This window comes from Camelus dromedarius, chromosome 31 (genome assembly GCF_036321535.1).
Source record: "Camelus dromedarius isolate mCamDro1 chromosome 31, mCamDro1.pat, whole genome shotgun sequence".
In the NCBI taxonomy this organism is placed as follows: Eukaryota; Metazoa; Chordata; class Mammalia; order Artiodactyla; family Camelidae; genus Camelus; species Camelus dromedarius.
This window is the reverse complement of record NC_087466.1, coordinates 2,657,801-2,682,362: the sequence shown is the minus strand read 5'-3', so window position 1 is coordinate 2,682,362 and position 24,562 is coordinate 2,657,801. Positions and strand designations below refer to the sequence as shown.

The following is a 24,562-nucleotide window of genomic DNA, read 5'->3' as shown; positions in this document are numbered from 1 at the left end:
CAGGGGGCGGATCAGACAGCGCCCTCAGTGCTGGGGACCTGGCCCGGGGCGGGCGTCGGGGCTGGCACAGTGGGAGTTAAAGCTACATCCCAGCCAGGCGCTTACAGAACAGTCGCCTGAGTGCGGGAGGCACCCGCTCTGGGCATTGGAAGAGGCGTCACTGCTGCCTCGAAGAGGAAGTCCGTGCCTGCAAAGGCGGCTGCATCGTCTGTGGACGTGTCTCGGTCCGGCAGGAAGTGCTGGGCCAGGCCAGTTTCAAAGAGGAAGAGGCGGCGGTCTGTGGTGGCCTCCTGTGGCTAGAAGGCAGGGGCCGAACGGGAGACAGTGTGCACACGTCAGGTTCCATCCAGATCCAGGAGGGGCCCTACTGCCGGGGTTCACGCCCTGAAAAGATGAGTGGCCGCCGCCTGTGGTGCAGACAGCATTGCGGTGAAGTCAGGAGGACAGAAAAGGCAGATGAGCTCATGACAGCAGAGAAAAGAGGATGCCTTAGCCCGTCTGGTCTGTTCTCTCCCGGATGGAGGCTGGTGGCGGGACAGGCAGCCCGCCTCCCTGACCGTCCACCAGGACACGGGCACTGGCAGGGGGGTGGGGCTGCCCAGCTGCTCCGAAGGAACCGAGGTCCTTGAACAGCTGGAACCCCGAGGTCTTTGTAAGAGCGAGTCAGACCAGGCACTTCCTTCCCTTTTTCAGATGCAGTGGCTTCCACCAGCCTGCCACATAGCCGCCAGAGACACGATGGGTGACGGAGTTGCCCATGGCTGATCCCTGCCCCGCAATGGGTGCTGGCGTGGCCTGCGGGTTCTCAGTTTCCCAACACTGGCTGCCCCTAGACAGGCCGTGTGTCTGCAGCCCCCACCCCACCCACCCTGATTTCAGAACACACCATCATCAGGTGATGCCCCACCTGGGATCGGAGACCACAGGTCCACGGGCAGCAGAGGTCCCCAAAGGAAGGCCGTGAATGCACCCCAGCACCCCGAGGAGCAACTGGCTGGCTGCTGGGCAGTTGGCCAGGCCCATTTCACACTCCACTCCAGGGAGGTTCACAGCTGGCCAGGTGGGGAGGCACGGTCAGGGCCTAATCTTGACCCCATAGCTGGGGGACTTCCAGCCCTCAGGGTATCTGCAGGTGAAGTCGGGATGATGGCACCTGCCTCACAGTGGCTCCCAGGACTCCTGAGGACAGGTGTGTCTTGCACTTGCAGTGGGTTCCACACCGGTGCTCCCCCTACCCACACTTTGTCATTTGTTTTTTGCTGCTTGGCTTTGCATTTTGTTTCCTGGAAGTAACAGGCATCCATTTCTGATTCTGGAGGCCGCATCAGGCCCCCAAGGGCGCTCAACCCCTCCCTCCTGGGCCCCACGTCCCCAGCTCCGGCCACCTTGACAGCACCCATGGCCTGGGGGTGAGGTTCCCCCACAGAGGCATGTTAAGAGGTGTGACGCTGTACGACTTCGGTAAGGGACTCCCTCCAACCAGAGCACACACGTTCCATGGAAGGTGCCTTCAGATAATAAGGAGGCTGCAGAGACGCCGAGAACTCTGGAACGTTTCTGTCCCCCCACATCTTTCATTTCGCCTGTTCCCACTGGCGCTTTCTTCTGTTTATCCTGTGCAAAAAGTAGACCTGGGGTTATATTTATGACTACATTTCACTCCCCACAACTTTAATATTTGCACTGAATCTGGAAGGCAGTTAACCTTCCTTTGTCAGAACCCTGTCGGATCACAGGGACCCATATCTGTCGGCAGTGCTGATTCTCAAGCCCCCGCTCCCCGAACCCCCCAGGAGCTCCTCCCCACCACACTGGGCCCCTCTCGCGCACATCTTTATTTTCTTAGTAGACCCAGTTGTTTTCAGTGCAGTTGCAGGCTGACAGAGTAATTGGAGGGACACTAACCAGAGTTCTGCCCCTCGGCTCCCCTGTTCACTCTCTCCCTCCCCACATCCCCTGGCAACCGCAGAGGTTTATTTTGTCTCCATAGTTTTGCCTTTTCTGGAATGTCATGGAGTTGGAGATGTACAGAATGCAGCCTCCCACACTGGCTTTTTCCACGTGGTGACGTGCATCTAAGATCCCTTACTTCCTGTCTGTGGTCTGATACCCACAATATATCCATCGAGATGTCACTGACAGATGAAGCTGTATATATTTAAAGTGTACAGCGTGATGGTTGGATAGACATACACTTTGTGGTTACCACTCTCAGGTTGATGGACATACCTGTCACCTCACAAAGTTAGCTTTTCCTGTGTGTGGTCAGAACACTAAAGATCTACTCTTAGAAAATGACAAGTGTACACTGCAGAACAGGACGGACAGCCAGAGGCACCGTGCTGTACATAGATTCCCCGAAACTCACTCACCTCACAGCTGAAGGCCTGGACCCTTTGACTAGCATCTCATCTCCCCAACAACCCCCCAACCCCTGGAAAACATTCTATTCCAGTTTATGACAGCTCATTTCTTCCCATCGCTGAGTAAGATTTCCATTTTATGGGGAATTGGGTAGAGCTCAGTGGTAGAGCACATGCTTAGCCTGCACGAGGCCCTGGGTTCAATCCCCAGTACCTCCATTAAAACAAAAAAAAAGATTCCACTGTGTGGATGGACCACATTTTGTTTATCCACTCGTGCACAGACGGACATCTTAGTTGCTTCCAGTTTTTGGCAATTACGAATAAAGTTGCTATGAACATTTATGTGCAGGGTCCCATGTGGACCTAAGTTTTCAAGTCACTCAGGTAAGTACCAAGGACATGATTGTAGCAGGCACAGGAGTTTTAAGGAAGAAATTACATGGATTCTCTAAAACTACCTGGAAATAGAAGCAGAGGGGATACCCCTACTCCACAAAACACTAGAAAATCGAACCCCATAACGTATAAAGAAGTATTATCCACCATGACCCAGTGGATTTGTTCCAGGCGTGCAAGGCTGGTTCGACACTTGGAAGTCAGTTCATGTCCTTCCCATCAGCGAGCTGAAGGAAAGTCACTTGATCACGTCAACAGGTGCAGAAAAAGCATTAGACAAAATCCAGCCTCCATTCATTGGGGAAACTCAGCGAAGCAGGAACAGAGGGGAGCTTCCTCAACTTGATACAGAACATCTAGAAAAAACCTACAGATCACATGCTTGATGAGAAACTACAGGCTCCCCTGCCGAGATCAGACAAGGCGGGTATGTCTCCTCACCACTCCTGTTAAAGTTGATTTTTCTTGTTTATCCAGCTCTTTTCTTGTTGTGAGGGCAGGAGTGGTGACTTCCAAGTTCTTTACATGTCCAAGCTAAAACAGTTTTATACTTGCCTTTTCTATTATTTTTTAAGCTTTTTTTGGAGGCAGAAGGTAACTAAGCTTATTTATTTAAAAAAAGAAATTTAATGGAGGCCCTGGGGATTGAAGCCAGGACCTCGTGCACACTAAGCACACGCGCCACCGCTGAGCTCTCCCCTCCCTCCAGGGCCTTCTCTAACAAAAGGCATACTCGGTGATCTGTGTGTTTTACCACAAATAAAAATGAAAACACAGAATCTCAGGCCCCACCTCAGACTGCATTTCAGCATTTAAACAAAATTCCAGGTGATTTGTTAAAGTTTGAGAAGCTCTGTACGTAGAAGCACAAGGTGTTGGCTCAGCAGATGTGGTTGGAGAAAACCATGAGGTCCAGTGTCTTGGACGAACAGGAGGATTGGAGAGAACTAACTCCACATCTGATATCATCACGGACCCAGGGGACCACGGGAGCCAGGGTCACGTCCACCGCAGAAACAGAATCACAACATGCAAACACTGCCTCGTTCCCAGATGTCTGCTTACACGAGGAAACCGCCAGTACTGTTCAGAAGGAGGGACATGCAAATTAAACATGAAGTTCTCTTTTGTGCACACTCTACTTTCTGGCTTTTTTTGTTTGTTTTCTTGTTTGTTTTGGTTTAAGCCAAAGTGAAACTATAAAAGCCAAACTTGAAGTTTAAAGCAGTGTGTTTGTTCCCTTTTGCGTTGCTGATAGTGCTTTAAATGAATACATCTGGCAGGCGTGACAGGAGTCAGTCTGAAGATGTGGGGTTTTGTTTTTGTTTTTTTTTTATTTTTTTTCCCCAAAGATGTGTTTTGACTCAGTAATTCCATTGCTGGGGCTTTTTGCCCCTAGACAGTCATTCTGGGGGGAACAGCCGCACGTACAGAGGTGTTTGCACGAGCATTACCTGCAATAGCAGATGGATGGTCAGTAGCCCCCATGCCCGGCACTGGGGAGTGACCTAGGAAACTTAGCAAGTCCCAGCAGCAGTGACCCAGTCGAAGTGTCTCACCTCCACCACGCAGACCCTGCTCTGGATCAGGGAGCTTTCTGTCCAATCCTCGGGCGCTGTGGCCTCTTCTCGCGGCCACTTTCCAGGAAGCTCCTGGAAAGCACGCTGTGTGGCTTGCTCGTGTGGGTATGGCTGCTGCCTGCCTCCGACTCTGGCCCAAAGAAAGGCTCTAACACAGCCCAGTGCATGCAGTGTGGGCCGTGGGGCTGCAGAACCACCATCGCCTGGAGCCGGTTCAAACGCAGCATCTCTGGTGTAAGACGGCATATTCGGTGATCTGTGTGTTTTACCACAAATAAAAATGAAAACGCAGAATCTCAGGCCCCACCTCAGACTACATTTCAGCATTTAAACAAAATTCCAGGTGATTTGTTTAAAGTTTGAGAAGCTCTGTACGTTGGATGTGTAGTTAGTCTCAAAAGATAAGTTCCCATCATGCAGCTCCCTTTATAACTGAAACCCAGCCTTGGCTTTTCTCCCTCACCGCGGGGGCTGCTCCGTGTCTCCTGGAGCCCTTCCTTTGCACGAGGAGTGGAGAAATCAGTGGCAGCTGGCCGGCTCCAAGGACAGCAGGACACCATGGCAACCACTTCCATCGGTCGCTTAATTTCATCTCCGCTTTTACATCTTTCTGCAATCCTGAAGCTGGGAATTTTTCTAATTTGGAAAGAACACAAGATGGCTTGCGGTTGCTATGCCGACAGCAGCTGCTTCCTACTGGGCTTGACTGTCACACAGGAAACCATCAGCAACTCAGATTTTAGAGCCTCAAGGGCCAACAGGAGCCTTCATCCCCTCGCTTGGCTGAGGCCACCCACCAGCCTGCGGAAGTCGTACCTAGGTAGGCTGCTCGGTGTGGCCAACCTGGGGGGGTCTTAGACAGGTGGGGATGGAAGGCAAGTGGGGAGACCCTTCTGGAGACTTGATTTTAGGTTTCTTTTACCTCGAAAACCCAGTGTTATGGGGCCGCCATAACAAAGCATCGCAGACTGGGTGGCTGAAACAACAGATTTATTTCTCAGTCTGGAGGCTGGAGATCAAGGTGTGGGCTGGTTCAGTTTTTCCTGAGGCCTCTCTCCTTGGTGCGTGGGTGGTCCTCTCCCCGTGTCCCTTTGTGACCCTCCCTCCGTGTCTCTCTCCTCATCTCATAAGGACACCAATCGGACTGGATTAGAGCCCACCCTAATGGGCTCATTTTAATTTAATCTTACAGACCCTGTCTCCAAGTACACATCTCGGGCAGTGTGGCTCAGCCTGTTAACACGCACCAGACTGGGTCCTCCGGGGATGCTGGCCCCTCCCCAGCCCCCCCACCTCCGTGCCTGGATCCCAGTGTCACCCAACACGCGCGTCCAACGCCGCCCACCAGGTTAGCCAGCTGGAAGGTTGTGGACGTGTCCATGTGCTACCCTACTTTTGAAATGTATAACCCACCCCATCCCTCACGTCAGGCTGGAGCCTCAAACTGGGGGAGGTGGGGCTGGCTCACTTTATGACCATGGGCACCACCTCCTCCTCCCTCGGGAGCGGTGCTTCCCCTGCCCCGACGGGGCGCACACCCACCAGGGAGAGCTGGGACACTGCTCTGTCTGGGATCTCGGTCGCCCTGCAGGAGTGGCTTATTCAGCAAATGCCCCAAGCCCTGGGGATAGAGCTTGTAGGTGGCCATCTTCTCCCCACCTGTGCCCGCTGGGGATACAGGTAGGAGGGACCAAACCCCTGCCCTCAGGGCTCATATCCTGGTGAGGGGAGACAGAATCCAAGCTAAGAAAATGACACGTGTGGGGCGTGTTCAGAAGAGAAAACAAGTCCAGGTGAGGAGAGGGCGAGAGGTGGGCACGGTGGTCCCCAGAGCCCGGAGTGGGTGGCCTCTCTGATGGGGCCCCATTGGAACAGAGTCCTGAGAAGGGAGCAGCAAGGACGGGGCCTTCACAGGAAAGAATCTGGCCCTGACTGCAGGCTTCTGGGAGGTGATCTCTAAGCCCTGACAGGAGTGTCCGCCTGGGGGTCTTTCATCCTTGGACAGTCGAACCATGTGATTTATACCCCAGATAGTATTCAGGGCTGGGCTGAGCACACAAGAAAGACCAAAAGTGTAATTCCAGGGGTGCACACCCACCCGGGGACCTGGAGCTTGTGTGATGGAGCCCCAAAGCTGTGCCCCCAGGCTCTGAGCTTCCTGCCGGCAGCACTCACATCGATGCCGGGGGAGGAGGCCCTCATAGTCCACAGGGAGAGCACAGCCCGGGGCTCCACGCTGGCATTTCCTCCATTCCCGGGTGGCCTTCTCCTAGGGACCAAGTTTAATCCGTATCCTTTCTCTGCTGTAAACTGACGCCATGAGCACACCAGCTTTCCATGAGTCCTCCTAGGAGACTGTCAAACCTGAGGGTGGTCTTGGAGTCCCCAGGCCTGCAGCTGGTGTCAGAAGTGAGGGTGGGGCCGTGAAGTCTAGTCAGTTCAACACCTGCGGGGACAGAAGCAGGAAGCGAGGAGAGATGGGAGGAGTTACATCACGTGGGGCAGTGGAGGGACACTGGCTCTCAGTCCCAGCAGAGCAGAAGCTCCTCGTGCCTTTGAGAGGTGACAGGTCTGAACTGACTATCATTTTAAAAGTGGAGAACAGAGTTAAGGAGGCAAAGTTTGCAGCCATGTCAGCCCCAGCAGTGATCTCTGCCGGGGAGGAGAGCGGAGCTGCCCCAGGTGGGTGTGGGGCTGCAGGACTTGCCCAGGTTGCCTGTAGGGTGTGATGAGAGGGTGATCTGGGAGGAAGCAGGGCCTTCCGCCGAGGTGGAAGACTCGCCTGATTTAGGGCGTGTAGAGTTTGTCTCGCAGGCCTTGGAGGAAGATGCGAGGGTGGCAGCTGGACGTGAGCCTGGGGTGTGGGGTTTGGGGGAGGTGTCTGTGCTAGAAGACATTGGGGCCTCCAGCCTCGGGAGGATGGGAGAGCCACGGACGTGAGGACAGTGAGCAAGAGGGAGGAGCCCCAGGGCCAGAGTGAAGGAAGAGTTTAAAGAAAGTGACTGGCTGTGTGAAATGCTGCTTGGACAGTGTAGTAAGCCAGGGCAGGTTTAGTGGAGAGGTTGGATGGGAACCTGAGAATGGGCAGAGCCTGGCCCGCTCTCCAGGGTTGGGCGGAAACATGGTGACAGCCAAGGATGATATGGCGATGACAGCAGGTCCCCTATTCTGATGGGACAACCCAGTGAAGAGGGGATGGAAGATGCAGGAGAACAAGGGCTCTGTGGCCGCAGTGAACCTCCCACATGCAGGGTGGACGTGTGGACTGGTGGTGATGGTTTCTGGTGGGAGCAAGAAGGATGTTCCTGAGGAGGTCATTGCTCTCCGTGAAGCAGGACACAGCGGCGAGGAGTAGTGGGAGGAGTGAGGCCTGCAGTCCAGGAAGGGGGCTTGGACGGACAGGTGCAAAGAAGCTGGAGGACAGCAGAGCCCTAGAATCCAGGCTCCCCCAGCCACGCTGAGTCCCGTCCACCCAGGGTGGGGCCTGCCGGGCCGGCATGCGGTGTGAGAAAGGGGCTGAGGGAGGGCCGTCGCCAGGTAGGTCGGTCAGAGTGGTGGGGACACCAGCAGGAGGGGCCCAGTTGTGTCCCAGAGCCAGCAGTCCCTAATCGAGGTGACAGAGGGTGGTGACGCTGGGGCTAGGCAGTGGGTGGCAGCCTGCAGGCCGTGGCTGATGGAGGCCTTGTGAAATCACATGGAGTCATATGCAGGGTGTTGTTCATAAAAATAAAACAGAAAAGGAGAGGAAATACTAGGGCATTGCACAAGCATGCAGATTAGATCATGAAACTCGTCCTGTATGTGTGGGTTCTGGATCATAAGGCAGAATGCGTTTTTTACTATTTTTTTTATTGTAGTAAAATACAATAACACAAAATATGCCATTTTAACTGGTCTTCATGTGTAGAATTCAGTGGCATTAGTGCATTCACATTGTTACGCAACCATCCCCACTATGCCCCTAAATTTTCATCATCCCAAACAGAAATTTGGTACCCATAAAATGTAGCTTCTCTTGTGGTCACTGTTAAAAACATTTGAAAGGCACTGGTCAGTGGTCAGCAAGGGTGTGTCTATCTGGGGTCACACAGAGGACAAGACCCTTGCAGGGGACAGCCAGTCCACTGGAAGGATCTGCTATGATTCATCCTGCAATCACTTTGATCCTAAGGGAAAGCTGTGTCTCCAAGAAGGAAGCAAGGACTACCATACAAAGAACAGCAGCGAATCTGGTGCTAATTTTTCAGCGAATGAAGGGGTCTGTAGAAATAGAGCAGAAGTAATGGAAATGCCCAACCACCACTCATGGTTGGATACTTAGGTTTAATACTGCACAGTCACTAAAAATATCTATAAAAAGCTCCAGTAACAAAAAAAAATGCCCCTTCAAAATGCAGGATACAAAATTATATAAATTATGGCTCACACCAAAATTAGGATTTTTTTCCCAACAAAGGACGGGCTGAGAAAAGATATTTCCAATAGCAAAACAACAAAAGCTTAATATTTGGCAATTTGGCAATCAAAGGAATCTTGAAAAATCACAAGTAAAAGGAAATCCAATTGGAAACTGAAGGAGACCGGAAGGGCTTAACAGTTAATGAAAAGATGCAGACGCTCAGCAGCGGGTTTGTGGAACCGGGGGCTGGGGACGTCCCTGGAGAACGGCTAGGTCCTGGGCGAACGCCAGCTGAACTCTCATGGTAAATCCGTGTTCACCCAGTCAGCTTTGCAGATACATTGCATCGAAAAAAGGAAACAGTATCCAAGGATGCGACCATGTGTAAAAACGGAATCTACACTGTGACCTCACCCGCGTGGGTTTACGATGATGGTATGACTTAAATACCAATCTGCAGAGACCGGCTGTGGACCCACCCAACGACCGCAGGGGAGGCGCTGGGGGGGGAGTGTGGGCGCGGGGAGGTGGCGGGCGGCCCAGGGCGTCCTGTCGGGCCACGTGCACATCAGAGGCGCTCAGGTCCGGCGTGGCCTCGGCTGACCCATGCGTCCCGAGAAGAGCGGGTGACCACGGGCTTCTCAGAGGCGCCGGGTCCCCACCGCCCGAGACCACCGCGGCGCGAGAGCCCAGCCCAGGTCAACCCGCGCCTGCGCGCTGCGTCCCTCGTTGAGCGCGCACCGCCCACCGCCCTGCCACGCCCCCTCTAGGCCCCGCCCTCTAGACCGCCGAGCCTCACAGGCTAGCTCCGCGGCCGCGCTCGGCGGCCCGACCAATGGGAGCGCGGCGCGCTCCGTAGCACGTGCGCCCCGCCCGGACGGCTGAGCGCGAGCTGGCAGACCTCGGGGCGGCGGCGCGCGGGAGTGGGCGCGCGGGCCGGGGCGGGGCCGGGGCCGGCCGCGCGCTGATTGGCCGGGCCGCGTTCCGAGGCCGTTAACGGCGGCGCGGCCGGGCCGCGGCTCCAAAACAAAGGGCCGGGGCCCGCGGGCGGCGGCGGGGATGCCTCGCGCCCGGCGTAGGCGCCAACGGCCGCAGCGCGTCCCGGGCCGCGCCGGGGCCGCCGGAGAGCCGCGCCCGCGCTGAGCGTTGGGCGCTGCGGGCCGGGGCGCGCACCGGCGGGCGGCCGTGAGTAGGGCGGGCCGGACGGGCCGGGGCGGCGGGCTTAGCTGGCGGGGGCGGCCGGGAGGGCGCGTCGCGTCGCGGCGGGAGGGCTCGGGCTCGGGCTCGGCGCGGACTACACACCTGATGTCGGCGCGTTTCCCGGTTTCATCCCGTCTGGCTCCGCCCCGGGGAAGGGACGGAACAAGCCACACCGAGGCTTTTCCCTCTTAAAAAAAAAAAAAAAGGGTCGCGATTGGGAAATGAGGACAAAAGAGGCCTCCCAGCACGGTTACGGAAAGTCGCCCACGGAAAGGTCGAGACCCGACTGAGCTCCCCACCACCTGTGGCACCAGCTGGGCTCTGAGGGCGCGGAGCTTGCGGACCTGTCGCGTGCGGCGCCCCCACCCCAGGCCGGCATGGGTGAAGTCCACGTCAGGTGCGGAGCTCCAGGGCCGGAAGGAGGCTGGAATTCCGTCTCCGGTAGATTGCCGCCCGCCCTGGAGGCCGTTAGGTCCCCAACCCAGACTTTTTCTGTTCAGTCTCATTCCTGCATTCCTGTTGTTCCTTTCCCAGGAATGTTGTGCTTTGCACCCACCAGTCCCTCATTCTCTTACCTGCTCTGGGGATGGCTTTCAGGAGCGTCAGGCGAGCCAGCTGTCCCCTCCCAGCACCTGCGCCCCTTCCTGCCTCTGCTCTGCGCTAGGAGCTATGTCACACGTTGGTGGAGCCCCTGCCCTGTGCATGTCAGTGCTGTGCTGGATCTCGGTGACATTGAGGTTTATACTTGTGCACTGGGCTCTTGTCCGAGGGGCTAACTCTGGGGCTCTCCGGCCCCTCCTGCTCCCTCCCCGTGTGTCTCCTGGGCTAGAGTGTCTTCTACTTGTGGGAACCCCTGAGCTAGGACCAGGGCAAAAGCATGTCTTACCACAGCTGTGAGCCCAAGGCCTGGCATTTATTGGGCACTTTTAAAAGGTAACTGAATGCTCTTCATTGCCAATCTAATTAGTAGTCTTTCTGGTTCTTAAATAAACTTATTTTGGAATACCTTTAGATCTACATAGAAGTTGCAAAGATGGTATAGACAGTCCCAGCACGTGCCCCACACCCAGTGTCCCCGTTGTTAACAGCCCCTGTTTCATGCTGCATTTGCCAAAATTAAAGACTGATACAGCTGCGTTCTTTTAACTAGACTCCAGATATTCTTTCCATTTTTCAAGCAGTAAAATTTATAAAGCTCTTTGAGAGTGGTGTCCTACAGTGTCTATCTGTGACCCCTACCTCTCTGCACTAAGTTCCACAAGGACCCTCTGTCCAGGGGAGGGATGGGGGTGGAGGGGGCAAGTGACCTGCCATGGAGTTTCAGTGTATTTTCCTTCCTGGGAGACTGATCAGTGGGAAATCTTCCAGAGTGTGAAGAAGCAGTGAGAGTCCTGCTTTAAAACTGTTCTCACTCTTACGCTAGTCATTCGAGAGTCATTTGGTGCGAACTTTTTAGACAAGTAGATCTGCTAATCAGCCAAACCTGCAGGGAGTGGGAATGGGCACTGAGGGGAGGATGTAGGAAGTTCTGAACATTTTCGTCCCTGGAGGCTGAGGGTTCTAGGGAGGGCAGTGTGAGTGGATTCAGGAAAGACGCCCAGAGGATATGAGGTCCAGTTGACTACGGGCGACATTGCTCCATGACAGGCGCAGTGGCACTGCCAAAAGCCTGCCAGCTGGTAAGGATAAAGTGAAGTCCCATAGCCAAGCCCTGTCGCCCCTACCCAGGAAGGGACACCTGCTCTGGCACCTGCGGAGCCTCAGGTCTGTGAGGTTTGGAGACAGTGTGACACACTGTCCCAGCCACGTGACACCAGGTGTGATTCTCAGCAGCCGTAGGATTAACATTTCACCCCCATCAGACAGATCGGGTACCACCTGGGCTCCAGGCCCCACAGCCTCCACAGACGCAGTTGGGTTGAGCTCCCTCTGGGCCTCATCCCCGCAGCCTGGCCCACACATGTGCCACCCGTCCCCCCAGCATCCCGTGCCCTCCCCTGAGCACCAGCCCTGTTCTGGTTACTCTCTGCGTCTCTGGGTTTTCCCTTCCCGTGCCCCAAGACAGGGCTTCGATGCTTGATTATGTTTTAATTAGCATGTGATTAATAAAATGGTGTAATATTCCTGGCCCCTTTCCTCCCGCCTCCACCCAGTCTTCTGGTCTCATCCCCTCCCTTCCTGCTGAGAAGTGGGCAGCCCTGCCTGTGTTGTCCCTGCATCTTCCTTAGCCAGGAAGCCAGCACCTCTGCTGGGGTGTGCCCCGGGGCCACAGCTGGGAAGCTTAGTTACTAATGAGAGAAATAAAAAGAATGTTTCACGGGTTCTTAGAAAAGAAAGGCTCAGTGCCAGCGCATGAATCAGCAGTGTCATGGGAGCCAGCAGGGGCAGGACCGGAGCGCGGGTGTGAGGGACGGTGGGCCGAGAGCCCTGCAGGTGGGAGAGCAGTGGGGGCTTGCTCTAAGGGTGAGGGAGGCGGCGGGTGGGGCTGAAGGAGACTTCTCTCCCCTCCCAGGGACCCAGGGGTCCAGCCAGGCTGCAGTTCATGAAATGTGGAAGAAAGCTTTTCATCCTTTAATTCAAGGAGGAAGGAAGCCGGTGTGTGTCAAGGAAAGCTGGTACCACCAGAGGCAAATTACCCACGTGCTGTTGCCCTTTGATGGGGAGCCTCCCAGGGCTCTCATGCCTGTGTGCGCGAGTTCGAGCAGTCCGTGCGCACACTTGGTGTTACACAAAAGCAGATGGTGAGAAGGAAGTCACCTTCCCTGTGCTTCCTGTCCCCAGCCTGAAGTCCCACCTTGGAAGCATTTCTGATAGGTATATCAGTGCCCTTGGCCAGTCTCTCTGGGTTAGACATGGGATGATTTCTGATCTTTTGTTATTACATGTGATATTGTAACAACCTTTTCCTGGTTACCTTGCACCTGTGCTAGTCAGCCTGGGGTGGGGGAGATGCAGGGAGGGACCCTCAGTCCAGGGACCTGTGCCCGGAGCTCCAGTGGTGCCACCAAATGGTGATATCGCAGGTGCCCTCACCAGCAGGGTTATCAACTTAAAAAAAATCTTTGCCACCCTGCTAAGTTGTAGGACAGAGACGACTGTGACTTTGGTTTGCATCAGTGAGTGATGTTCACACCTGTTAGGGTGTCTGCAGACGCAGTGGTCCAGGGTGGAGACTCTCAGCTTTGAATCCAGCACGTTGTGCAACCTTGCAGGCTGGTTAACCTCTCTGGGCCTGCATTCCCATCTGCACAGTGAGACTCATTAGACCACTCACCTCTCCGGGCTGCTGTTAATCCCTTTGGTTCTCATCCGGTCAGGTGCTTAGAATAGGAGTGGCCTCGGCCGTGGGGCTCTCCCAGAGCTGCTGCATTTTCTCTCCCGCGGTGGTGATGGAGTAGAATGTCCCCATGCCTCCATCCGTCCCCGCAGCCAGGTGGGTGGGGTGGAGGCTAGGGCGCAGGTCACAAGTGAACCTGTGTGGGGACCAAGGGATGCCTGGAGGCCAGGAGTCCGCTCTGTCCAGGGAATGTAGCTGCTTGCTTTGGGTCCTGGCTCTCAGGGTCTGTCTCAGAAAGCATGGTAACGGCACCATGTGGACACGGGCCTGATTCACATTCTCTTAAAACACATATCCATGCTTATTTTCGGAGAGAAACTTTTGGAACCCAGAATAGTGTCTTTGCTCTAAAAACGTACCCCACATGGTTATCTTTTTGGGGATGGTGGCTGCTCTCCAAACCCAGGGGACAGAGTGGCCCCTCGTAGATGTGTGTCACGCGATGCCTCTGCACGTCCGTCACTCGGGTGGAGACTAAGTGGCCAGCAGCTCTCGTTGGAAGAGCCCATCTGTATACTGGCTGCTGGAAAACTTGGCCAGGATTCCCCAATGCCTCGGGGACATCCAGCCTGAAAGCCATGACCCAGATCCAGGCCCGGCCCCTGCTCCACTAGGACACCTGGGGAGGGGTGGTGACAGCGGTGGGGGAGGAGACACAGGTGGCAGATACAAGGGCAGGAGGCACACACCTGCCTTTGAAGAGTGACCGTGGGCACTGAGATGGATTGGGCTCAGCAGAGGTGACAGGAGCCCATGGGCAAGGCGGGGGCACCCCAGGGGGCCTGCAGGAGGTGACCAGTACGTGGCATGGAGAAATTCAAAAGAAACAAAACCCTCGCAAGTTGCCACTTGAAACCGTGGTGTCCCATCGAAGGCAACTCTGAGTTAGAAATGAGGGGCACCCCCGTTCTATGAATAAGGAGTGTTGCTGCTTAAAGGCTGGGCTGAGTGAAGGTCGGTGTCTGTCGTCTCTGGTCAGGTGTGTCTCTGGACGGTGAGGGCCACGTGGCCAGAGCAGAGCTGGGGACGGAGCCAGCCAGGGCGTCCCAGCTGGGCGGCTGCAGGGGTGTTCCCGTGCCTCCCCAGAGCTCATCAAAGATGGCAGGGATGCTAGGGCTCAAACTCATAAAGGGCCTGGTCAGGGCAACGGAGAAAAGCCGGTAAGATGTATTGGGACTAATGTGATGCCTTGTCCTTGAGTCTAGAGAAATCCAAGGGAAAATTCAGGATGGGCACAAGACTTAATGGCAGTAATGGGGGAAAAGTTTTGGGGAACCAGTAACGGGGGGTGTCTGATATAATCAGACTTCTCTAGAAACACCGTGACACTTGGCTGTGAGCAGTGTATGTTGAGGAAGGGAACTGGCTGCGTCCTGGAGGCTGGACACAGGCGGGACCTGTGTGCGGGGCCCTCCCTTCTGTTGGGAAGTGTGAGCTGTCAGCTCTGGTTCAAGGTTTGAAGTGGGAACCCACTTTGTCTCCTCTTCGTATAGATACCCGGTCGCCTGGCGCAGTTTTCTGGAGGAAGCTCCTCTTCCGCATGAGCTGCAGGCCCTTGCTGTCCCCTGTGTGTGGGGTGGGTCTGGGCACCTCGGTGTCCCGTGGGCCGGGTTCTCCGTCCTGAGCCAGGACCCCTGTCTGGGTGACTCTAAGGGAGACGACAGGACCGCTTATCTTGCTCCTAAAGGAGTGGCCTCGCCGGCCTCTTACTCTGCCTTTGTCGGTTTCATTTAAAGACCAGCCAGGGATCGTAAGAAGGTCAAGGAAAACCTTTTCCTCCCCTCCAGACACTTCTAGAGTAAGTTTTATTTATTTATTTATTTTTATTTTAAAAAATTTATTACTTTTTTGATAGAGGGACTGGGGATTGAAGCACATACTCTACCACTGAGCTACACCCTCCCCCACAGTAAGTTTTAGACTCAGTCAAATCTCTCTTTGTCTCTCACTGGCTCCCTGACTCATTTGTACACGTACACACACACAAACACACACACACACACACACACACACACACTGAATTGCATTTAATTTTAAAATTACTTTGGGGAACATTCAGATATTTACATCTTCCAGTACTGGTCGTGGTTTAGCTCTCCATTTATTAATAAGATTTTTCTTAATGCCTCTCAACGTTTTATAATCTCTGTAAAGATGATTCAGGTCTTCGAATGTGCTCTTAGGTACTTTGTATTGTTACATCCGTTGTACGTATCGCCCCCTGCATTGTATGAGAGCGTATTTCCTCTCATAAGCTACATGCTGGATCCCCTCGTCCTGCCTTCCTGTGCTGGGTGGGGGGCTTCTGGCCGTGTAGAGGGCATCCCGGCTTATTCCTGATCTCAGGAAGAACGTTTTCTAAGTTTTACCATGAAGCACGATGTTTACTGTGGGTGGTTTGGGCTTTTTGGTTTGTTTGTTTGTAGCTGCCTCGTAACAGAGAAGGAAAGTCCCTACATTTAGTCTGCATGGAGTGTATCTAAAATTGTGAATGGACATTAAATTTTGTCAAATGCTCTTTTTTTTTGGCATCTATTGAAATACACAGCGAACAATCAATGGTAAATTTTATTAATCACATTTCTAATGTTAAATGATCTTGCATTCTTGTGATAAAATCACTTTAATTGTATCCTCCTTTAAAATAGTGCTAGACCCTGTATGGTCATAGTATTTTTTCTTTCTTTTTTTAACCAAGATGTTACATTTATTAAAGTATAGTCAGTTTACAACATTGTGTCAGTTTCTGGTGTACAGCCCAGTGCCTCAGTCATACACGAACATACTTAGATCCATCTTCATGTTCTTTTTCACTGTAAGTTACTACAAGATATTGAATATTGTTCCCTGGTCATATTTAGGATGTTTGCATCTTGGTTTCTGAGAAGAAATGTAGTGATTTCCATTCCTGTACCGCTCTGCCTGGGGTTTGCTGTCGGATCCGTCAGCTGGTTGGGGGGGTGCAACCTCTCTCTGAATTGGAGAGGAGACTTTTTACCAATGATTTGGTTTCTTTAATGTTTAAAGGATTATTCAGGTTTTCTGTTTCGTCTTGAGTCGTATTTTTCAGTTACTCTTTTCTAGGAATGTATCTGTGCAGTTTATATTTTCAAATATATTGACTTAAATTTGTCCCGGCACCTCTCAGCAGTGATGTCCCCAGAAGGTGCCGCCCACCTGCATCTCCCCTGCGTGGCCCCCTCCCCGCTTCCCTGCTTCCCGAGGTGGGTCAGGTCCACTTGTCTTTCCCGGGGACGCACCTCTGGCTGTGCTGATCTTCTCCCGTGTGTCCACGTTTTCCTTTTCTGTTTTTCCCCCTGCCCCCGCACTATTTATTTCCTTGTTTTCTTGGGGTCATTTTCCTGTTACTTCTCTAACTTCTGAAAGATGGGTGTTTAGCTCATTCATTCCCCCCCTTATTTTCTGATATCCACCCGGTAAGATTCCACATGTCCCTTAAAGTCCTGGTAAGTAATTAGTTACTTTTTAGTTCAAAATATTTCCTAATTTCCACTATTCTTAGACCCATGGGTATAGAGAAGTACATTTCTTAAATTCTAAACATACGAGGACTTTTCTAGTTATATTTTATTGCTGATTTCTAATTTAATTGCATTGTGGTCAGAGCATATATGGTGATGGAGAGTTTGCTGAGACTTGCTGTGTGGTTGACTTCTGTGAATGTTTGTGGGCACTGAGTGAGCACAGATTCTGTGCTTCTTAGTTTTCTAATTGTCTTTTAGTTCCAGTTTGTTCATAACATTGTGCAAATCCTGTATATCTGCCCATTTGTGTTTACTCTCAGTTACTGAAAGATACAGTAAAAAAGCCACTGTTTATAGACTGTATTTTATACAAATATATACATAGGTATTTCTATATACTACAGTTACTATATAGTATTTATATATACTATAAATATATACATTACTGTGTATGCTTATACTTGATATATTATCACTAATTCAATTTTGATTATAGATTTCTCTTTCTCCTTAAAGTTCTTTCAATTTTTGACTTAAATATTTTGAGACTATGTTATTAGGTAATAAGATTAACATATGCTATTTATTATCTCCTTGCTGTTTTTATCATTCTGAAGTTACCCATTTATCACTAATAAAGTTCTTCATTTAAATATTATTTCATAAGGGAAATATTCATATATTTAATGTAGTTTTTATTTTGCTGTTTAAATATTGTAACTGTTTCTATCCTTTTACCGCTTTAACTTCTTTATGTGACTCACATACATACAAGTACGTAAAATAAATACACTGCTGGCAAGTGATTAGGAATCATGTGTCTGTGTTGCCACCACCCAGTTTCTAGCCTTATCTGTTCATCCTGTCTGTGTCCTTGTTTAAGGTGTGTGTCCTGTCAACAGCAGCTACATGAGCTTGGTTTTCTGTCTAGTCTGAAACCTTAAGCTCTAACGTTTAGTCCATTTCTGTTGAACATGAGCATCGAGACCCCTCTTCCTTCGGTGACTCTGCTTCCTCTTCCCATCGCGCGGTCCCTCCCTTCCTTGCCGCCTCTATGGGTTTGGAAGTTACACACCTGGGTCTTTGTCCTTATAGATGTTTCTTCAGGAATTAGGACACTTCTCCTGAATTTACCAGGATCTAAATTTAATCCATGTATGAGTCTTCTGTCTGGCCAACACCAGGACCTGGGGCTCATCCGCCTGCCCCTCCCGGGCCACCCGCACTCCTGGCTGCGAGCAGGTCTGTCCGGACGCCGGCGCCCTGCTCTGCTTACCTGCATGGTTATCACTTTCTTTACTCACCATTTTCCTCCTTTTCGAGTCTGAAGTTCAGACTTTAGTGTTGTTTCTCTTCTGTCTGAAGCATACCCTTGAATTTCCTTTACTGATTACACCTTAAACAAGGACACAGAAAGGATGAAAAGATAAGGCTAGAAACTGGGTGGTGGCAACACGGACACATGATTCCTAATCACTTGCCAGCAGTATATTTGTTTTACGTACTTGTATGTATGTGAGTCACATAAAGAAGTTAAAGTGGTAAAAGGATAGAAAGTTACAAAGCGAAACTTTTTAGTTGTCTGCAAGTGTCATTCCCTGAATTCCTGGAGGATACCTTAACTGGATGCAGAGTTCTGGGAAAGCAGTTCACTCTCCGAAGTACCTTCCCTGCTCCGTGTTACTCGGGAAGTTGCTCCACTGAAAGATAATCTTCCCTCCCCTGCAAACCTCTAAGGTTTTTTTTCTTTTCTTTTCTGCAGTTTCATTATTATGTGACCAGGTGTGGCTTTATTTTTATTTTTCCTGCTTGGGATTATTGGACTTAGCCTGTGGATGGGTGTCTGTCTTCAGTCCTGGAAACTCCGTGCCGTTACCTCCTCACCTGTGCCTCTGTCCCGTTTTCCTCACTTTACCTTCAATAAATTCACATACGTATCTGTGCTTTTGGTTTCTTATCCAAGAAGTCACTGCCAAATCTAACATTGTAAAGATTCTTTCCTACGTGTTCTTCTAAGAGTTTTATAGATTTTGTTCTTACATTTAGGTCCTTGATCCTTTTGAGTTCATTTTTGTATATGGCGTGAGGAAGGGGTCCAACCTCATTCTTCCGCATGTCAGTACCCTGTGTCCCCAGCACCATATGCTGATGACTGTCCTTCCGCCTTGAATGGTCTTGGCACCCTTGTCGAAAATCATTTGAGTATATATGTGAGGGCTCTTTCCTGACTAGCAGGTAATTTCTTAAAGATGAGTTAATACTGGATCCATCACACATTTCATAAATGTCATGTGCTTTGAGTCACTGATTCCATGATTTGGGACGAGGCATACCCAGTGCTGCTGGCCTCACGCAGATGTGCATCTTGTAGGCTGCTGTTTCTTTCACATTTCCTGAAGTCACACGTGATACAAAATGTATTTTATCAAGTATTTTCTCAAACTCTTCAGTAAAAGTAGTTCACCTGCCACTTCCAGCTACATTTAGTATAGTTCAGCCATAGGTGTTAGTATTCTGTGTGCACAATAGAGGTTAAAGAACTAGACCTTTACCGTGGAGGCCTGCCCTCCCCCACTCTTTACAGCACACGCGTCCTAAACACATTGCTATGTCTCTGTTTGCCCACAGGTCGCTGCATTTTTCTCCCATCCCCATGGTGTGGACAGTGCCACACGCCCTCTGCACAACAACGGCTCTTGCATGCGTATTGCAGTGTTTCCTGTGTCAGAGAGGCCGGCAGAGCTGCAGATGCCCCTGCGCCAGCCCTGAGCTGAGCGAGGAGAGCCCCGCAGAGATGGTGAAGATGACCAAGTCCAAAACCTTCCAAGCTTATCTGCCAAACTGCCACCGGACATACAGCTGTGTCCACTGCAGAGCCCACCTGGCCAACCACGACGAGCTCATCTCCAAGGCAAGTGGCCGGGTCGGGGCCGAGGGGCTGCCCCGGCAGTGACGGCGGGCAGCGCTGGGGAGGGTCACGGGGAGCGAGGTGCATCAGTTACTCGTCAGGGCAGAGAACACCGATGGAACAAAGGAAACCTAGAAGATCTATGGCAGTAGTTTAATAGTCAGGGAGGTAAGAAATGTTTTGAACTCATAGTGGTTAAGAAGAGAAGAGGCTACCGTGGGGGAGATGGCATCTCACAGGGAAGCTCTGAGCCCGGCTCTCTGTGCGGGGCCAGGAGTGGCCTCTGGACATGAAAGGAGGGGGTTCCCCCTCATCACGTTGGTCTCCGATTAGCGGTTTGTCGTGTGTATAATCAGCCACTTGGGGACACTGACAACAATCCCGACACAGTGGGAGAGGACATGCTCCCTGGGGCAGCAGTGACAGTCCCCCCCCACGGCCGCTGCTCCACTGCTGCCCGCTGGAGGCAGCCCTGACGTTAAAGCAGCATTTTGGGATGAAAAGGTGCAGAGAGGTGCAGGCTCGTGTTCAGCCACTGGAGAAACGACCCGCTGCCTGTTCTTCCTTGCGAGGCTACTCAGTCACAATCCAGCTCGCATGAGGCTCGGGTCCCGCTGCATAACGGGCAGCCCCTGCCCACGGGTGCCTTCAAGGGGCTGGCAGGCCTGCTTGCTAGGCTCCGTCCGCAGGCACACCTGCGCGCACCCGCGTTTGTGAAGTTTTATTGGGCCCCAGCCATGCTCGTCCACTGGCACACCCCCGGGGCTACTTTTGTGGAGCGACAGTAGCTGCAGCAGAGGCTGGAGCGCCCCCCAGGCCGGAGGTGCGCGTTGTCTGACCCTCGTTGACGGACGTTCGCAGAGCCCGGCTCTGCTCAGCCCGGCCCGAGGCAGAGCCCCAGAGCCGACAGCGCAGCACTGATCCAGGAAAAAGGCGGACGTGCGGAATTGGTGGGAGGAGCCGGAAAATCGGGCTAGAAAACTGAAGGCCGATAAGGACGACTGTTAAATTGGACATAAATTAATATTTCTAATCCTAGAAAGCCACGTAAGAAGAGACTGGTTTTTTTTAAGTCTGAAGACTGTGTACTTAAAATGCTGGCCTCTGGAGCCTGCGGACAGGAGGCCCTGGTCTTGGTGGCTGGGAACCAAGCTCTGTTTGTGGCTCAGGGGACACGTCTCTGGAGGCCCAGCCAGGGGCTCTGCTTGGTTCCGTTGTGGAACCGCCTTGGCCGTAACCACACCTGAAAGCACTGCTTCCTTCTGAGTGTCCCGCGGGGCCACCACTGTTGCTGGTTTGGTGTGACTTTTGTTCTTGTCATTTTATAGCTGGCTTTCCTCTCGGTGCTCCCACCCGCCCATCTGTACCCCCAGCCCTATGTCTGCACGAGTACTGCTCGCTGGCCGGCGGGCCTCAGTAACTGTCCTCTCTCGCCTCCTCCCGCCCTCAGGCTGGCGGCGCTGGGTCTGCACGTGCGCCTTGTGCCCCAGGCAGCTCTGCTCCCGGCCCGTGAACTCCTGCCGGCGACAGGCAGGAGCCAAGAGTGCTCTGGATGCGTTTGCGTTTCTCGGTTTAGTTTTGAGGTCTGTGTCCTGCTGGGTCACTTGAGCTTGGTGCCCCAGATGATAAGCCCCCATCTGGCATCCCCTCTGGTTCTTGTGGCTGTGAAGCCCAGGGCTGGCCGGACTCCCAGGGAGGCACAAATACCCTGTTCTGCCTCTTCGGTCGTCTCAGAAAATGTGATCTTGCTCCAAGCTATTTCTCAGCTGGTAACACTTTCCTGGGGTGAGCTGTCACTGGAAGGGCCATTCCTCCAAGAAAGGGGTTGTCTTGGCCTGCAACTTTAAAAAACTTCTAGGAGAAAAGAGTGGAAGCTTCCCTTGCCCTGAGATCGGATGGTTGACACTGTGTCCTGTCCTGGCAGAACCCGCGAGGCCCCGGGGATGTGGACCTGGGCGGTGACGCTCACTCCCGCTGTGCAGGGCGGCCCCTCCACCCATTCGCCGTCTCCAGTGTGACGCCAGGCTTCTCCACTTTGATTGCAAAATGTCAAACAGCATTCTCTTCCTCTCTCTGCAACACATCCTCTAAAACTATTTCTTCTTTGCAGTCCTTTCAGGGAAGTCAGGGACGAGCCTACCTCTTCAATTCCGTGTGAGTATCTCTTCCCTCACCCCGTCCACTGCCAGGTCCCACTTCCTGCTTCTGCGCTGGCATCTGCTGGCAGGTCTGAGCATCTGGAGAAGGTGGATGCTCTTCCCTGAGGGCTGGTGTGGGCTGGTTCCCACTGAGACGGCGGGCCTGGGCCCTCCCCACAGCCCGTCCCCTCCTACATTCTTGTCAAAGGTGTGGTGGGCAGGGGGCAGGCGGAGAGGCAGGAAGGGCAGTACCATGTCCCTGGGAACAGGTGGCGGGTCCATCCAGGGTTGGCGGCAGGGGCTGCTGGCCCAGGGCCCCTGCGAGGGTGCCAGCGCCTCCTTCCCCGCAGGGTGAACGTGGGCTGCGGCCCCGCGGAGGAGCGGGTCCTGCTCACCGGCCTGCACGCCGTGGCGGACATCTACTGTGAGAACTGCAAGACCACGCTCGGGTGGAAATACGTGAGTGCCCGTCCTGCTCGGACACGCGGGGGCCAGACAGATTCACTGCAGTGACGTAAAATGTTACAGGTGGAAACAAAATGTGCCAAGTGGTGTGACAGATGCTGTCAGTCAGAATGCGTGTGAAAATAGCATCTTTAAGCTGATGGCACTCACAGACCCCATGGGACAGGGGAGGGAGGCTGCTCCCACTCGTCCCCATGCCCCAGCTTCTGCCCTGCGCACCCCTGGCCCCCAGGCTGCAAGTGGTGGGCCAATCGGGAGGCTGTCCTCTGCAGGCGCTGCCTTCCCCCATGCCCCCCAGCAGATGGCCTCCTCCTCCAACACCTGTAACCACCCCCTTTACCTGGAGCCCCAGGAAGGAGCCCCTCTTCCCACCACCTCACTGCCCTGCACAGGGTAGGTGCCCGGGGGCAAACCTGAACTAACAGGTCCCTCCAAGTGTGACCATGATGAGTCCAGCACAGGCCCACACTGCCCTCCAGGGCTGATCACCGGGCAGCCCCCGCGGTCCGCACGGCGCAGGGCCGGCTGGGGGCACGTGACCCTCTGTTTTGTCCTTTGCCAGGTGTGTAATGACATTGAGTGAAACAGATTCTGTTCTGAAACCTCTCTCTTTTTCCAAGGAGCACGCCTTTGAGAGCAGTCAGAAGTACAAGGAAGGGAAGTTCATCATTGAGCTCGCGCACATGATCAAAGACAACGGCTGGGAGTAAAGGGAAACCCCTGTTCCCTTTTGATACTGTTTTGCAAAAGAGACGGTCAGTGTAACAGACACGTAGGAGCAGCTGGATGACAGTGCTGCTTGAACTCGAACCTGGCAGGCTGGCCCCCTCCGGCGACCCCGGGGTAAGTCCCTCCAGCCTGTGTCCTCTTCCTGCCCGTGGTTGTTTCTGAAATGTTTTAATGACCTTCTTATCTCTCAAGTTCTAGAGACTTAACCGACCGATGACTTACCCGTCTAGTTAATACCTTCTTTTAACCAATGCCTTTAAGACAGCTTGGCTTTGCCTTTTCACGTTCGCTAGAAAACCGAACCGAATCTCCAAAAACCACAGGGAAGGGTCTCTTCGGAGAGCTCGTCTCCCCTTTAGAGTGAAGGTGTGGGAACCACTTCTGTCCTAATTCACAAAACTACACCTGGCGTATTCCTCTCGCAGATGAGTGGTGAGGGTGTGATGCTCGTGCAGGAATTCTCCAGAAGCAGTCTATGAATCTGGGCACCAAGGGTGGTGGTTAGCCTTGTTCAGAAACAAGACACCACTGGGAACATTTAGATAAGCTGTCAAAAGAGAAATGTGTCTCACGTAACCCCTTGTTTATTTAAGCCGACAGCTTCTTTATCTAGAAAGTGAGAGCAGCAGCAGCAGGGCGGCCCCAGGGCTGCGCGCGGGCCGAGGCCCTGCAGACCTTGGCCACAGGTGCTGGGCGTGGGTCCCCGAGTTAGTTAGAGTTTAGCACACTGGACTGAGTAAACTCGGGTTCCTTTTCTCCTCTGATGTACTTGAAGAACAAGAATTATCTTTCCATGTGAAAGAGGCCAGAACAGGACACACTTAAGATTTGCCACATTGTTTTAAAATTTTCTTAGGAAAGGTTAGAGTAGCAGGACAGGTCCGAACTTGGGAGACCCAGGCTGGTTTGCTCTCTGGGTCCTGGTGCCCCTGGGTCGGGCACCGGTCCTGCGGGCTGGCAGATGGGCCCCAAGCAGCCTCCTGAGCCCCGTGTTCCTGCCACAGTTGACGTTCCCATCTGCCCGAGCCTCTGCAGGGAGTCAGCACCGCGCAGGGGTTTTGGTTAATCTTCAGAGAATGGAGGCCCAAAAGCGGTCCCCTAAAAGTTTTGATTTTCCATGTTCTAACCTGTCTCTGGCCGGTGGGCCTGGCCTGCTGCTCCAGGCATCAGGGGGCCTTGGGTGTGGTCACCTTGGCAAGACTCCAGGACCCCAGCGCCGAAGGGCAGGATGGGCTGGGGAGGCAGGGAGAGGAAGGCAGTGGGCCGGCTCTGAGCATCTTTCAGACAAGGTGGTCCTGTGGCTGCGAGCACCTGCCCGCCTCCCCGTGCCCCACAGCTGGTGCGCTGGCCCAGCCGCTCGCCCAGGCTTGCCTCTGGTGCCATCTCTGCCTACAGCTCGCAGCCCTGACAGTGGGTGTCCCGGGTGGGGGACGTCCACACTGGGCCATAGCGGCTCTCGATGTCCCAGGTTGCCAAGGGAGTGCTCGGCACAGCACCGGCCGCCGAGCTGGGCCCCCACTATCCAGGCTGTCCCCCCCCCGCCCTCCACGATCCACTGT

General features: G+C 53.3%; 1 protein-coding gene across 2 annotated transcripts; it reads left to right on the top strand.

The window, feature by feature from the left end:
* Positions 1–9,872: 9,872 nt before the first annotated feature.
* Positions 9,873–24,137, top strand: YPEL1 (yippee like 1). Of its 2 annotated transcripts, XM_031443162.2 has the most exons (5): positions 9,873–9,926; positions 19,392–19,674; positions 21,782–21,825; positions 22,160–22,268; positions 22,895–24,137. In XM_031443162.2, the coding sequence occupies exons 2-5, from the start codon at positions 19,417–19,419 to the stop codon at positions 22,982–22,984; spliced, it is 501 nt and encodes a 166-aa protein (XP_031299022.1). In that variant the 5' UTR covers positions 9,873–9,926; positions 19,392–19,416; the 3' UTR covers positions 22,985–24,137. The 2 variants fall into 2 exon arrangements, with proteins under 2 accessions (XP_031299022.1, XP_031299021.2); XM_031443161.2 differs by lacking the exon at positions 9,873–9,926 and having other exon boundaries at positions 18,818–19,674.
* Positions 24,138–24,562: the final 425 nt, after the last annotated feature.